The sequence below is a fragment of the Fistularia commersonii genome, chromosome 4 (assembly GCF_037954325.1).
Source record: "Fistularia commersonii isolate RoL2024-O1a breed Wild chromosome 4, RoL_Fcom_v1.0, whole genome shotgun sequence".
In the NCBI taxonomy this organism is placed as follows: domain Eukaryota; kingdom Metazoa; phylum Chordata; class Actinopteri; order Syngnathiformes; family Fistulariidae; genus Fistularia; species Fistularia commersonii.
The window spans coordinates 21,671,085-21,683,141 of NC_141287.1; the positions used below are offsets into that span (position 1 = coordinate 21,671,085).

The window sequence follows — 12,057 nt, forward strand, 5'->3', positions numbered from 1 at the left end:
AAATATAACACAGAAAATACAAGCTGTGACCGTGGAGGTCGCGGCGAGATACGCCGTCCTTTGGCGAGAGCCAACCCGGACACCACCGAGCCCCAAGTTTGCTTTCACGGGAGGCTTTTGGAAACCCGCCGCCTTCCTCCTCGGAGATAAAGCATCGGCTCTGCCTTTGTTTGGTTGCCATTAGTATGTGAGTCCAAGGGTGTTGCTACACGGAGGTCAGGAGGGAAGGTCCGTCTCTCGGCGAGCAGCTTCTCAGCGACTCCGTCTGCTCTCATAATAAATCCCTCTCCTCCAAAACATGAAGGAATTACCTGTTTATCGACGACATTTGGGAGGATTCCAGCGTCCACGTCGACTCGCTGTGAAGCCCCTGTTTGCATTACATGACATTACATTGCATTTGGCAGACGCTTTTATCCAAAGCGACTTACAATAGAGGACTTAAGGACTGCAAATACACTTGCAAATACCCGATGCACAGGAAATATACAGAACAGTAAGCTTGGGTTGGTGAGTTTTTTTGTTGTTTTTTTGACAAAGACATACACAAACGTGCACACACACACACTGCATAGCCTAACTTGCTGCCTAGCCTGATCTGGGTCATCAGCGCAGTAAAAAGTCCTGAAAGAGAAAAGTTTTTACCTGTTTCTTGAAGGTTGAGAGAGATGATGCTAGTCTTGTTGCTTCCGGAAGTTTGTTCCACCACCGAGGTAGTAGAACTGAGAACAGTTTTGCCTGAGATCGCTTAGAGCGAGCAGAAGGTACTGCTGGTAGGTTTGTATTAGAGGAACGCCGCTCTCTGCCGGGAACATAAGGTCTTATCACTTGGTTCAGATATGCTGGACCTGTTCCTGAGGTGGTTTAGAATGCCAGGGCCTTGTGCTTGATCCTGGCAGCTACTGGTAGCAGGTGCAACTGGATGAACAGAGTTTGCGGAAGTACGTCACGGCTCAGACGGAGGGTTTCGAGAGAATCCGTGACGCAGAGACGGGTGAGCGTTGCGACGGCAACCGTCATCCGGGGCGATGCTTCCCGATGTGGATGACAGCGGCGCCCGCGGCCCCGAGGGGCCACGTCGGCGCTCCTCAATATGTATGGAAATGAGAGAGAATCATGCAAACGTGTGTTCGGTCTCTTCAAACATGCTAATGGTGCAATTACACTTTTAGCTTTCCATCACCCGACCCCCTAGCCTCCGCCGACTCTCTTTCTCTTTCCGCACAGGAACGGGCGTGCTTTTAATTATGTATTAAAATATATGTAGATTCGGATCCGCCCGGCTGAACCTCTCCTCCTGCAGTTTACCCCTCCCATAATAGGCTCCTTTCTTTTTTTCTTATCTAATATTTTGCACCGTACTCCCTTTGCTGATTCCGCCACAAAACCTCCCTCCTCCGCCGTCCCTTTCGGGAGGCCGGCAGGACTCGATTTCAAAAACCGGGCACGTCTCGGCGACTCAAGTGAGGGGTTTGTTCCGCTGCCACACTTCCGTTCACAAATGCTCTGGCCTGAGGAAGGAGGAGGGAGAGAAATCCCTTTTAATCTAGTGAATCTGGCTCTCGCTCCCTCTCCCTTTTGTTCACTGTTACTGAGATTCCACGCTGGATTCTCTGGATGCGTGTGCACGTGAGGCGGCTGCGAGGGCTGCACGAATATTCGGCGGTATATTGGCATCGACGTCACGGCACGGTGGAGATCATTTTAGTTGACTTTTTTAGTTACTTCTCGGCATGTGTTATTACACCTGCGTGGAGATCCGCTTCTACCGCGTGAAATTCAGGACGACCACGGGTCACGGTTTTATATTTAGCAGGTAATTTAGCCGTCTAATTGCAGCGCGGCGACAAAGATGAGAGTAAGCGAATGAGTCTGGAGTAAATTTAGAAACTAGTGCATCCAAAAAAAAAAAAAAAAAAGGAAATGACATCATAACACGTGTTTTTGAAACACCTACAGGGACGTGAAGGTGTTTGAGCCTGCTTGAGTCCAGATGCCCGGAGTGCTCGCTGGCTTTTTAGTTGATCTGTGTTTAATGAAAGTGACCACACTGAACAGATTTAGTTATTTGCTCAGCAAGTGTCGCTCCCGCGGTTCATTACCGAGCAAACAGTCTACGCGGGGAGAAGCGTGTGTGCCCGCCATCTTTTTCGCTTCACCTCTCCATCATTTCATTTCCTCTGCGAGGCGACCATTTGTAAAGTATTGATTTTGGCGCCTCGAAAAATAACAAACTGGCAATTACGCGAGTGGTGTGATGACACAATTAAATTGAAGTGTGTAAAGAAGACAAAGCGGAACCCTCCGGTGAAGTGTGTAAATATATGTTTTTATCTGTCATAGGTGGCCATTCTCATGTCGCAGGAGTTCACTGCTCCGTCTGCCGCGCTACATCCTCTGTATTTTAGCGGAAAGATGATTATAGATGGGAAAGGCTATATTACAGTGCTGTTCCCGCGGCGTTGTCACTCAGCGGCGGCGTCTCCAGTGGTCACGGCGTCGCTTTATCGACACCGGGAGCTTTCTGTTGTCTCGCCGCGATGGAGAAAAATAAAAAATAAAGAGGCCTTGGAACAAAGTTAGCATCGGCCAGTTGGACGACCGGAGCTCTTTGCCGACAAATTTTAAAAAATGACTGAAATCTTTAGCTTCTGAGATGAAACAGTCATCGAGGATTCGCGATTCCGTTAAAATACGTTCGGGTTTTGTTTAAACCGTCAACTTTTCCGCGGTAATGCGCGCCCAATCGGACGACTCCGTGCCTTCTGTTTCTATTAACGGAGGTGAGGGTCACGGTGACGGCGCCGTGACGGCTGTCAGCAGCGCTGACTTCACCGCCGTGGCGCCGCTAAGGACCGGTATCGGCCCGGCGCGTCGGGTGCCACGTAATTTCACGCGGGGACTTGTTGATTATCAGCGTCGGCGTGAAAAGACTTCTGGGACGGACAGCGGGCGTGATGGAGGACGGGGTGCGGCGGGCACACCCTGTCGCTTTGATTCATGCAACGGCGGCGGCGAGCGCGTGGCTCCACGCCAGAGCCTTCATAGATGTTCTATCTGCTCCTAAATGACATTTAAAGTGTGAAGCCGCGGCTGTCCTTGTGGCTCCGTCACCCCCGGCCACGCTCCGGACTCCGGCGCCGAACCCCGTGCCAAGCAAACCCGCCCCCTTCGGCGGACGCTTCGACGCAACACACACACTCACACACACGCGCGTGCGCGATTGAATGAATATAAAAGTGACCTTGAAGAAACCAGCTGTCACCGATACGAGTGGCTTTTCTCTCCACGATTTGGTTTCGCTTGAATTTTCGGTGTCTCGGCTCCGGGGCCGGATCTCAAATCAGGCGTCGTGATTTCCTCAGAACTGATGCAAAATAATAAATAGAAGAATAAACGACAAATGAATCCAGGGCGTTGCGGTTTGCGCTTGAACCCGATGGAAGGTAGAGGTAATGAATGAATGAATGAATCAAACATGAATGTGATTTTGGGATGTCCGATACTGATTTGGGATTATTCAAGTTTTTTTGAGGTGATTTATTTATTATGAGTGTCTCAGAAAATTAGAATATTGTGATAAAGTTCTTTATCTTCTGTAATGCAATTAAAAAAAACAAAAATCACTTTTTCATGATATTCTAATATTTTAGATAGGATTTTTCAGGATAGTTTTCTTAAAATGTAGGCCATAATCAGCAATATTAAAATAATAAAAGGCTTGCAATATTTCAGTTTATTTGTAATGAATCCAGATTGTATGATATTTTTGTTTTTGTAATTGCATTACAGAAGATAAAGAACTTTATCACAATATTCTAATTTTCTGAGACAGTCCTGTGTATACACTGCTCCAAAACTACAGGGAACACTAAAATAACACATCCTTGATATGAATGATTGAAATATTTTCATAAAATACTTTGTTCTTGACATCGTTGAAAGTGCCGACGACAAAATCACACCAAAGTGATGAATGGAAATCCAACGTATGAACCCGCGGAGGTCTGGATTTGGAGTCACACTCCGAATGAAAGTGGAAAAACACACACAACGTTGATTTAACATCCTTAAAACAGTCAGAATGAATCTGTGTTGTTTCCTAAGTGCAAACTTTGATTTCACACTCATGTAATTGACATTGTGATGTTTAAGCGTTCCCTTGATTTTTTTGAGCGGTATGTATAAATATATAAACATTCTTTTTTTTTTTTTCCCTTTTATTTCCCAGTTTATCCCATTTATTGTTGTCATTTTTTGTTGCTTTTAAATCTGTATTTTTAGACCGCGTATATGTACATGTCTGTACAGTATCTTTGAGTAAAAGTGCTTTAGTCTGTTTCCCGATGGTGGTTGTATCTGAAGAAACCAGCAAGTAGAACAAAGCATGAGGAGGACGGAGCAAAGAGAAACTGGGGGCTCATTGCTTTAAAACAACGAACAAACTCGCCCGATGTAAAACACGCTTTATGTTCAAGCCGCGGCGTCGATAACGGACAGTGTTTCAGGACTTCGGTTTCTCCACAAAGACGAAAATACATGAATTGTATAAGTCTGTTTGGCCAAATGCGCAGTTTCCCCCCCCCCCCCCCCCATCTAGTCTAGTCCTAATGTTCTTTAAACATTAGTTGTTCATATTTTTAGCTCAGATCTCCTCAGACCTAAGACAGAAATGGTCTCTTGTGTTTTATCCCAGAGAAACACTCACTACTTATCACTCCGTCACGTCAGAATCAGCCAACATGTGCGAATCCAAGCGAGATCAATAACCCATCCTGGTGTGACTCTGTCCGCAGTCCATCCGTGAAGTGACCGGCTACGTGTTGGTGGCTCTCAACCAATTCGACTACTTGCCGCTGGAGAACCTGAGAATCGTCCGAGGAAACAAACTGTACGAGGACCGCTACGCGCTGGCCGTCTTCCTGAACTACAGACGGGACTGGAACTTCGGCCTGCGTCAGCTGGGTCTGAAAAACCTCACAGGTGAGTCGCTGGAGCTTTAGCGGCGACGAGGCTCGGTGTTCTGCGCTTTCTTCCAAAAATCCAAAAACATGCGGGAGTCCAGAAGTGCCGAAGCCGGGATAAGCTACAATTTTTGGTGAACGTGCATTGAAGATGTGATCAAATAGGTGAGGTTTGACGCTGGATCCCACAATCGGGGCTACTTTTCTATTCGCTTGGAAGAAATCGGCGGACATTTAGAAGATTAGTTTTGCTCAGTTGTGTTTATTCTGTTTGTTGTTGTTGTTTTTAACCTTTAGGGTCCTTGTAGTTGAAATGATTTTCCTTATTGTCAATTCCAGATAGAGGAGTACGAGAAATGAGGCCTGAATAATTTATCCTTCTGTCGTGCCGTAAATGTCACCGTTGATGAGAACTATCTGAATGATGGTGTTTTTAAAAATGGGTTCTGCCGCATAACTTTCTCCAGCGTCGGCGTTCCAAGTGCACTCGGGTCGTCGCTGTCGCGCACAGTTCATGAAACCCGGCTTCGTCCGCCGTCTATCAAACAAATCTAAAATTCATACGAGCAATCTAAAGCACGTGTGGAAATAAACGATCTGTATTTCTGTATTTGGAGAAAGCCAATTTATTGAGGAACTAGGATTTGAAAAAAAAAAAAAAAGAACTCCATGGTGCTAAGATTGTGTCTCTGCCACTTCCAAACCCTCTTTCTAAATAATTCAGATGTCTCTCATTGTTCTCTCCAACTCTTCTTTCCTGGTTATCCCCCTGAGCTGAGGGAAGCAGCAGTCCTGAGCTCGCGTATGTGCAGCTCCTCTATGTTCTGATGTGTTGTGTTCCATCTTGTATTCCTTCTCCTATGTAGTGCTCTACTTGGGGAATTGCTTTTGTCCAGCACCAGTAGCAGTTTTTTTTTTTTTTATGCTCTTTTTTTTTTGCCAACCCAGTCTTTTTTCATTGCGGTGCCAAGTCGAAGCCACCGCTCAGGGAGCCGGGGCTCGACTCTGCGAGAGGCTGCCGTTTGATGTGCCATCCGTGGCCTTGAGCCATGAAGTTTAAGGGAACTTATTCACAACAGCCGTGGCCTGAATGTGCTCGACTTCATCACGCTGACCGCCGGTGACGCATTATGGTCCTCCCGTCTCTGCAAACAAACAGGATCGAGCGGAAGAGACACAGATTGGTACAACTTAACTGTAAATCTTGTTATTATCGTCGAAACCGTTAATACAACGATGAGTCGGTCGAGATCGAGACGTTTTTTTTCGCCGACTGCCCCCGACTACGGTAGCCATAATTAACCAATATTGATCCGTATATGAGACGCATCGGACTATAAGGCGCACTGTTGGTTTTTGAGAAAATTTAAGGCTTTTAGGTGCGCCTTATACTGCGGAAAATACAGAGCATCATGCCGCGGTGATCCAGAGACGCTCAACACAGTGTAGCAGCACCGGGGGAGGAGGAACGTGGACAAACAGCTGCAACCCGACCCGCTGGCAGATGGAAGTAACTCAGGGACCAGAGCGAAAAACCTGGTGCGAGTCAGAGGCCGAGCCGCCGCCGAGGCCGAGGGGACGATCAGAAACAGACTGGAAGGACGACCCGCTTGACATGCAGCAGGTGCTACCGTCAGACGAGGAACGGGTTTGCCGGGAGCCGGAGCGGGAAAACGATCACCTTCCAGGGCGGCGCGGTGATGCAAACATTGTAGAGGGTAGGCGTGTAGAGGTGAAGAAGTGAAAATACAAGAGGAAACAAGGAGATAATCCACCGGGCGCCAGGGATTCGGTGCCTTCTTTCACCACACTGGAACTGCAATGGACAGTCTGGATGTTTTGTGGAGCTTCGACCTTAAAAAGACAGAGTTAGGGAAGGGATTCAACTGTTGAGCGCTTAAAATACTCTGTAAATAATGAACTCAAGAATCCACAACCCAGAGGAGAATTTGACTTGTATTGATTCTTCTAGTAGAGCAGGTCGGTCTCCTCCCGTCCTCGGGCGACAAACTGAACCCTAAGTTGCTCCTGGTGGCCCGCAAAGCACCTCGCTCAGGACCTGGCTCAGGACCTGGCTCAGGGCCCGGCTCAGGACCTGGCTCAGGACCTCGCTAAGGATCCAGGACCTCGCTCAGGATCTGGCTCAGGACCTGGCTCAGGACCTGGCTCAGGACCTCGCTGAGGACCTCGCTCAGGACCTGGCTCAGAACCTCGCTAAGGATCCAGGACCTGGCTCAGGACCTGGCTCAGGACCTGGCTCAGGACCTCGCTCAGTACCTAGCTCAGGACCTGGCTCAGGATCTGGCCGAGGATCTCGCTCAGGACCTCGCTGAGGACCTCGCTGAGGATCTGGCTCAGGACCTGGCTCAGGACCTGGCTCAGGACCTGGCTCAGGACCTGGCTCAGGACCTGGCTCAGGACCTCCAGCATAAAGTGCTTAGAAACAGCAAAGTGTCAAAGCCCCATGAAAGGAGAGGCCATTTCCCATCCTGCTGCACCGGGATCCGTGCGTCAGCATGTTTAATTCATGACTTCACCATCCTATAACTTTTCATCATCTGCTTTTATTCATTAGGCAGTGAAGATGAAAATCAGCGCCTTTCCTTCAGGTGCAGCGGAAAGTTTCTTTTTTTTTTTCAGGCGTACCGTTTCATCCGTCGCTTTGGTGACGCCGTCAAATGAGTTAATTGTTCCTCTGCCAGAAGCTCCCCGGAGAGGTGTAATACGGCCAATAAAATCCATAAGCAACATATAGAAGAGGAAAAAATGTATGAACCACATAAGGGGCTAATCGAGAGGAGGCGCAGGAAAAGACCCTTTCGGTGCCGGAGCCTACCTACAATTCCACCGGCTCTGAAATTGCCTGGGATGAAATCAATTTGTCGCTAGTATATTGTAGCATTGCACTTATTGATTTTCTTCCCCCCCTTGCACTCCGAGAGCGGTGAATGTACTCCCTGGATTTGTGGCGAGCGGAGGATGGGATGGAGGAGGTCCTCGGCTGAGCTGAGGAGGATAGGGCTCCCTCCGATGCACCTTTCAATCAAGCTTAGCTAACTTATCCTCATGAATGTTAAATGTAAGGAGAAAAAAAAAAAAAAAAAGTGGAGGGGATGGAAGATTTGCACGTGACTGAGTAAAACTGAATCGTGAGGGAAACTTCTAGTGCGAGTTTAGCTGTGTCGTTTCGAGGACCGTCGCCCGAAGACGACCCGGCAGCTGGACCTTGAAGGAGCTTCCCGGGGAGTTCAGAGGATATGTTTTTATTTTGATCCGTCCGGATGATGATAACGGCACAAGTGACTCGGAGAAAAGCTCTTCCGCCTCACAGCGAGAATAGAAGAGGATGGAATATTCCTTTTATCGTCCCACAGTGGAGACATTTCAACCACGCACAGCAGCAGAAGGTGGAGCGTGCAGAGGAAAAACTAAGAGTAAACAATAAACAGTGTGAACAATATAGACTGCTCATAAAAACAAAGGGAACTCTTAAACAACACAATGTAATTCCAAGTCAGTCACACAAAGTGTCCACTCAGGAAGCAACACGGATTCATTCGGACTCGTTTTAAGAACGTAACGTCAACGTTGTGTGTTTTTCCACTTTCACGCGGAGTGTGACCGCAAATCCAGACCTCCATGGGTTCAGTCATTGGACTTTTATTGATCATTTTGGTGTGATTTTCTTGTCAGCACATTCAATGATGTCAAGAACAAAGTATTTAAGAAGAATATTTCATTCATTCACATTTAGGATGTGTTATTTTAATGTTCCCTGTATTTTTTAGAGCAGTGTCTATGAGCAGGGCTCATATTAACAAGTTGCAACTGACAATATTTAAACAGTATAAACGTGAAGTCGTGTCCGTGTGGGAGAGTGAATGAATGGACTCGTGAGTAGATAAATGAAAGGGTGAATCCATGAAAGAGAAGTGTATTGAGAGAAGCTCTGAGGGTTCACCTGGAGAATCTCTCCTCCACACACTTGGGGTGAAGGAGTGTGAAGGAGTGTGTCGCTGAAAGGAGGCTCCTCGGTTGGATTCTGAGTCTCCTCGCGTCGGTTTTCTTCTCCTGGAACACGATAGATGGGCCGAGAGGCTGAACGGCCGAGTGTCTGCAGAACACGACCTGGTCTGTTTGAATGAAAGGGCGAATGGTCGTATTTCTATATGTGCGTGGCCTTGTGATTGGCCGGTGAACCCTGGCTCTCAACCAATGGCAGCGGGGCGAGGCTCCGGGCTGCCGGTTGCAGGATGAGCGGTGAGTGAATGAACAATAACCTCACCTGCTTCGCCGCTCAAGAAAAAAAGGCTTTTCCAAGGCCGCGCCGGCCTTCTAAACGCTTGTTTGTTGTCCCCGGATATGAAAACGGGTCCGGCGTTGCGCGAGCAGCCACACAAACAGGACACGCGTGTCCTGAAGGCAACACAACGCTGCGACGGACCTCGACAGGACCCGGCCTTTCACATGGTAATCGCAGCCGGCTTTCCTGGCAAAATAGCGAGCGTCTCAACGCGGAGTCCGACGCAGACGAGCTTTCCGATCGGAGGCGTTTTGCCGCCGCCCTTCTCCCTTTCGGTCGTTTAATCTGGCTTTTTTTCTTCTCTCTTTCAGATTTGTTTAGTGTTGTTGATTCATCTTTCTAGCCGTCCTCCGCCTGCAGTGCGTCTGTCCAAACCAAACCGTCCAAACTGAGGCCCCATCTGCTGAATGATCCTGTTTCCTTGCATGCATGTACACAAACCTGTGTTATACGCCAAGGCGTTATTCACTCCTTCATGGCCCATCTGCTCTCTCTTTATCTATCCCATTTTCTGTCGTCTTTCCATCTCTTTTACACCCTGCCTTTGGCTCCGTTCCCTGTCGTCGTATTTCGGCGGCTCGCTTGATTTCTTCTCACGTCTGTTGCCTTTCGCGCAAACACGTCCGACGGAACGGTCGTACTATTTTGGGGTTTATGTAACGACTTGTTAAGCGCTGGAGTCTTGTCATATTCTGTAATTCCCACCGGGAGATATTTGTTTGTTCATTTATTTATTCATCCATCTTTTTATATTTCCGGAGAGGAACGTCGGCAAATGCCTTCCGTCGCTGGCAGAATGGCAGAAGGGGCGAGCGGGAAGAGACGAGCCTTTGAGTTTCCCCGGACGCTTTTAGACGGATCCTGAAATGGTTACCTTCTTCTAAACGGCCCGGACCTCCCTTCACCGTCCGGCGGAATTAGAGCCCGTTCTGCCAGGGGGGGCGGGATTGGCTCGGCTGGTGTCACGGCGGCGCCTCGTGCCTGGCGGCTCGCGGACCCCACGGCCCCTTCAATCCTCCGCCTAATTGATTACTTCCTATGCAATTACTCTCGTGTCACTCCCAATATTTCACCGCTCCGGGAGGAGGTGTTGGAGGGACGTCCGTTTTGAAGGACGGCATTCATATTGTCACATTTGTGAGCCCCTAATGGGTACCACGGTAAAGTGGGGAGGGGCATTCGCTGGCGGGTGGTGTCCATCCAAGGCATCGGAATTCCTGAGCATGGCTGTTGTCGATGTTGTTGTCGAACATGTAGCTCAGTGTTGGAGGACGTGCTTCACACGTATGAGGTCCTGGGTTCAATCCCGGCATCTCCGCTATCAGTCCCTTTGGATAAAAGCGACTGCATTTTGTTCTATTCTATTGTTTTCCGGTTGCCCTTTGCAGGATGAGCAGCCGTATGGATGCAATCGTCCACGTTTGCGCGGATCTCTTTGAGATCGCGTGTCTATTCGCTTGCAGCAACACCAGCAGTCAAGGACTCAAAGTGTTCATGTTGATCCGTTCAGTCAGGAAAGGTGTTTCCCTGTGCGTTGCAGTGAGTTCATGAGTGTCAGTAACATTGAACGCGTGGAAACAACTCAGTAATATGACGTAATACAGCGCAATAAAGCGCCGTGAGTTAAAGATGCAAACCTGCGAGGCATTGAAAAGGTAAACGGTTGTGTGCAAACCGTCACCGCTGCCATTGCGAGCGGTTAATAAGCCACTCACTTCACATGCAAGTCGAATCTTAGACGGTCTGTGGTCGACACACTCGTAAACCCCCGGCGGCTGTTCGGAGTCCGACGGCGATGGGATGGCGAGAGATCTCCGATCTCCGGGTCTCACACCTCAACTTCTGGACCCCGACGTCGAGGACCTGAACTTGCAGTGCATTTGTTTTATTTCGGGTCTGATTCTTATTTGAAGTACAACGTTGTGTTGAGCTGAGTGCTTTGTGTCTGTAATTACATATAAAATTCATATCATTTATAATCTGCCGTCTATGTCAGGTCGCTCTTCATCCAGCCTTCAAAAGCTCGCATCTCTTACGTCTGACTGTTACAAGCGCTCTATCAAAAACAATTCTTGTTCCCCGAGCCAAAGAGTGCGCGTGCAGAGTTTCGCATGTAAAAGACTGACTCTCTATCTATTTATTGTTCAAAATAAAACCAAAACTCATGTCCGTGTCCTCTGAGACACAGCAGATGTTATGGCCGCAGCCGAGAGCGTGGAACGGTAATAACACGGCGCCTCCAGTACCCTGCAAGTGGAGTTTGTAGTCTCATTAAAAAAATGAAAAAATAAAATGGCAAATTGAAATTTGAGTGCGAGCTGAGGAGTGGGTGGCAAGTTAAAGGTATTATTTTAGCAATTATAATATGTTTAGGGGGAAAATTTAATCCACAAGCAAACAATTCCAATAATTGACTTAAACTATGCGCTTCTGTAATCTGTATTCAGAAAGGAGAACTTATAATACAATGATCCGAAAAAGGATTAATATTTGTGTTTTCTATGAAACAAATGCTACTTTTTCTCCCGTGAATGTGACGCAACCCATCGCTAACTTCAAACATCAATCAAGGCAGTCATTATACAAACCTTTTGGCTTTAACTAAAAGAAGGGAGGAGGGGGAAGGATTTCCTTTTAGCATAATGCACGCTCCCTCCCCGCCGTGCACGGACACTATTTTGAATGTTAATATCCTTCTGGCACGGTTGAGAAAAACATTAAATCGCAAACCTTGCCTTTCCCGTCGTTACGATGCTAGCGGCAGCTTTTCTGTTTTATATACGCTGTATG

General features: G+C 47.8%; 1 protein-coding gene across 1 annotated transcript in view; it reads left to right on the forward strand.

The window, feature by feature from the left end:
• Positions 1–12,057, forward strand: part of erbb4b (erb-b2 receptor tyrosine kinase 4b) — a 281,265-nt gene that overhangs the window by 162,238 nt on the left and 106,970 nt on the right. The window contains exon 3 of the mRNA XM_086145994.1: positions 4,797–4,983. Within this exon, the coding sequence (XP_086002120.1) occupies positions 4,797–4,983 (187 nt within the window). The remainder of the gene's footprint in view (positions 1–4,796; positions 4,984–12,057) is intronic.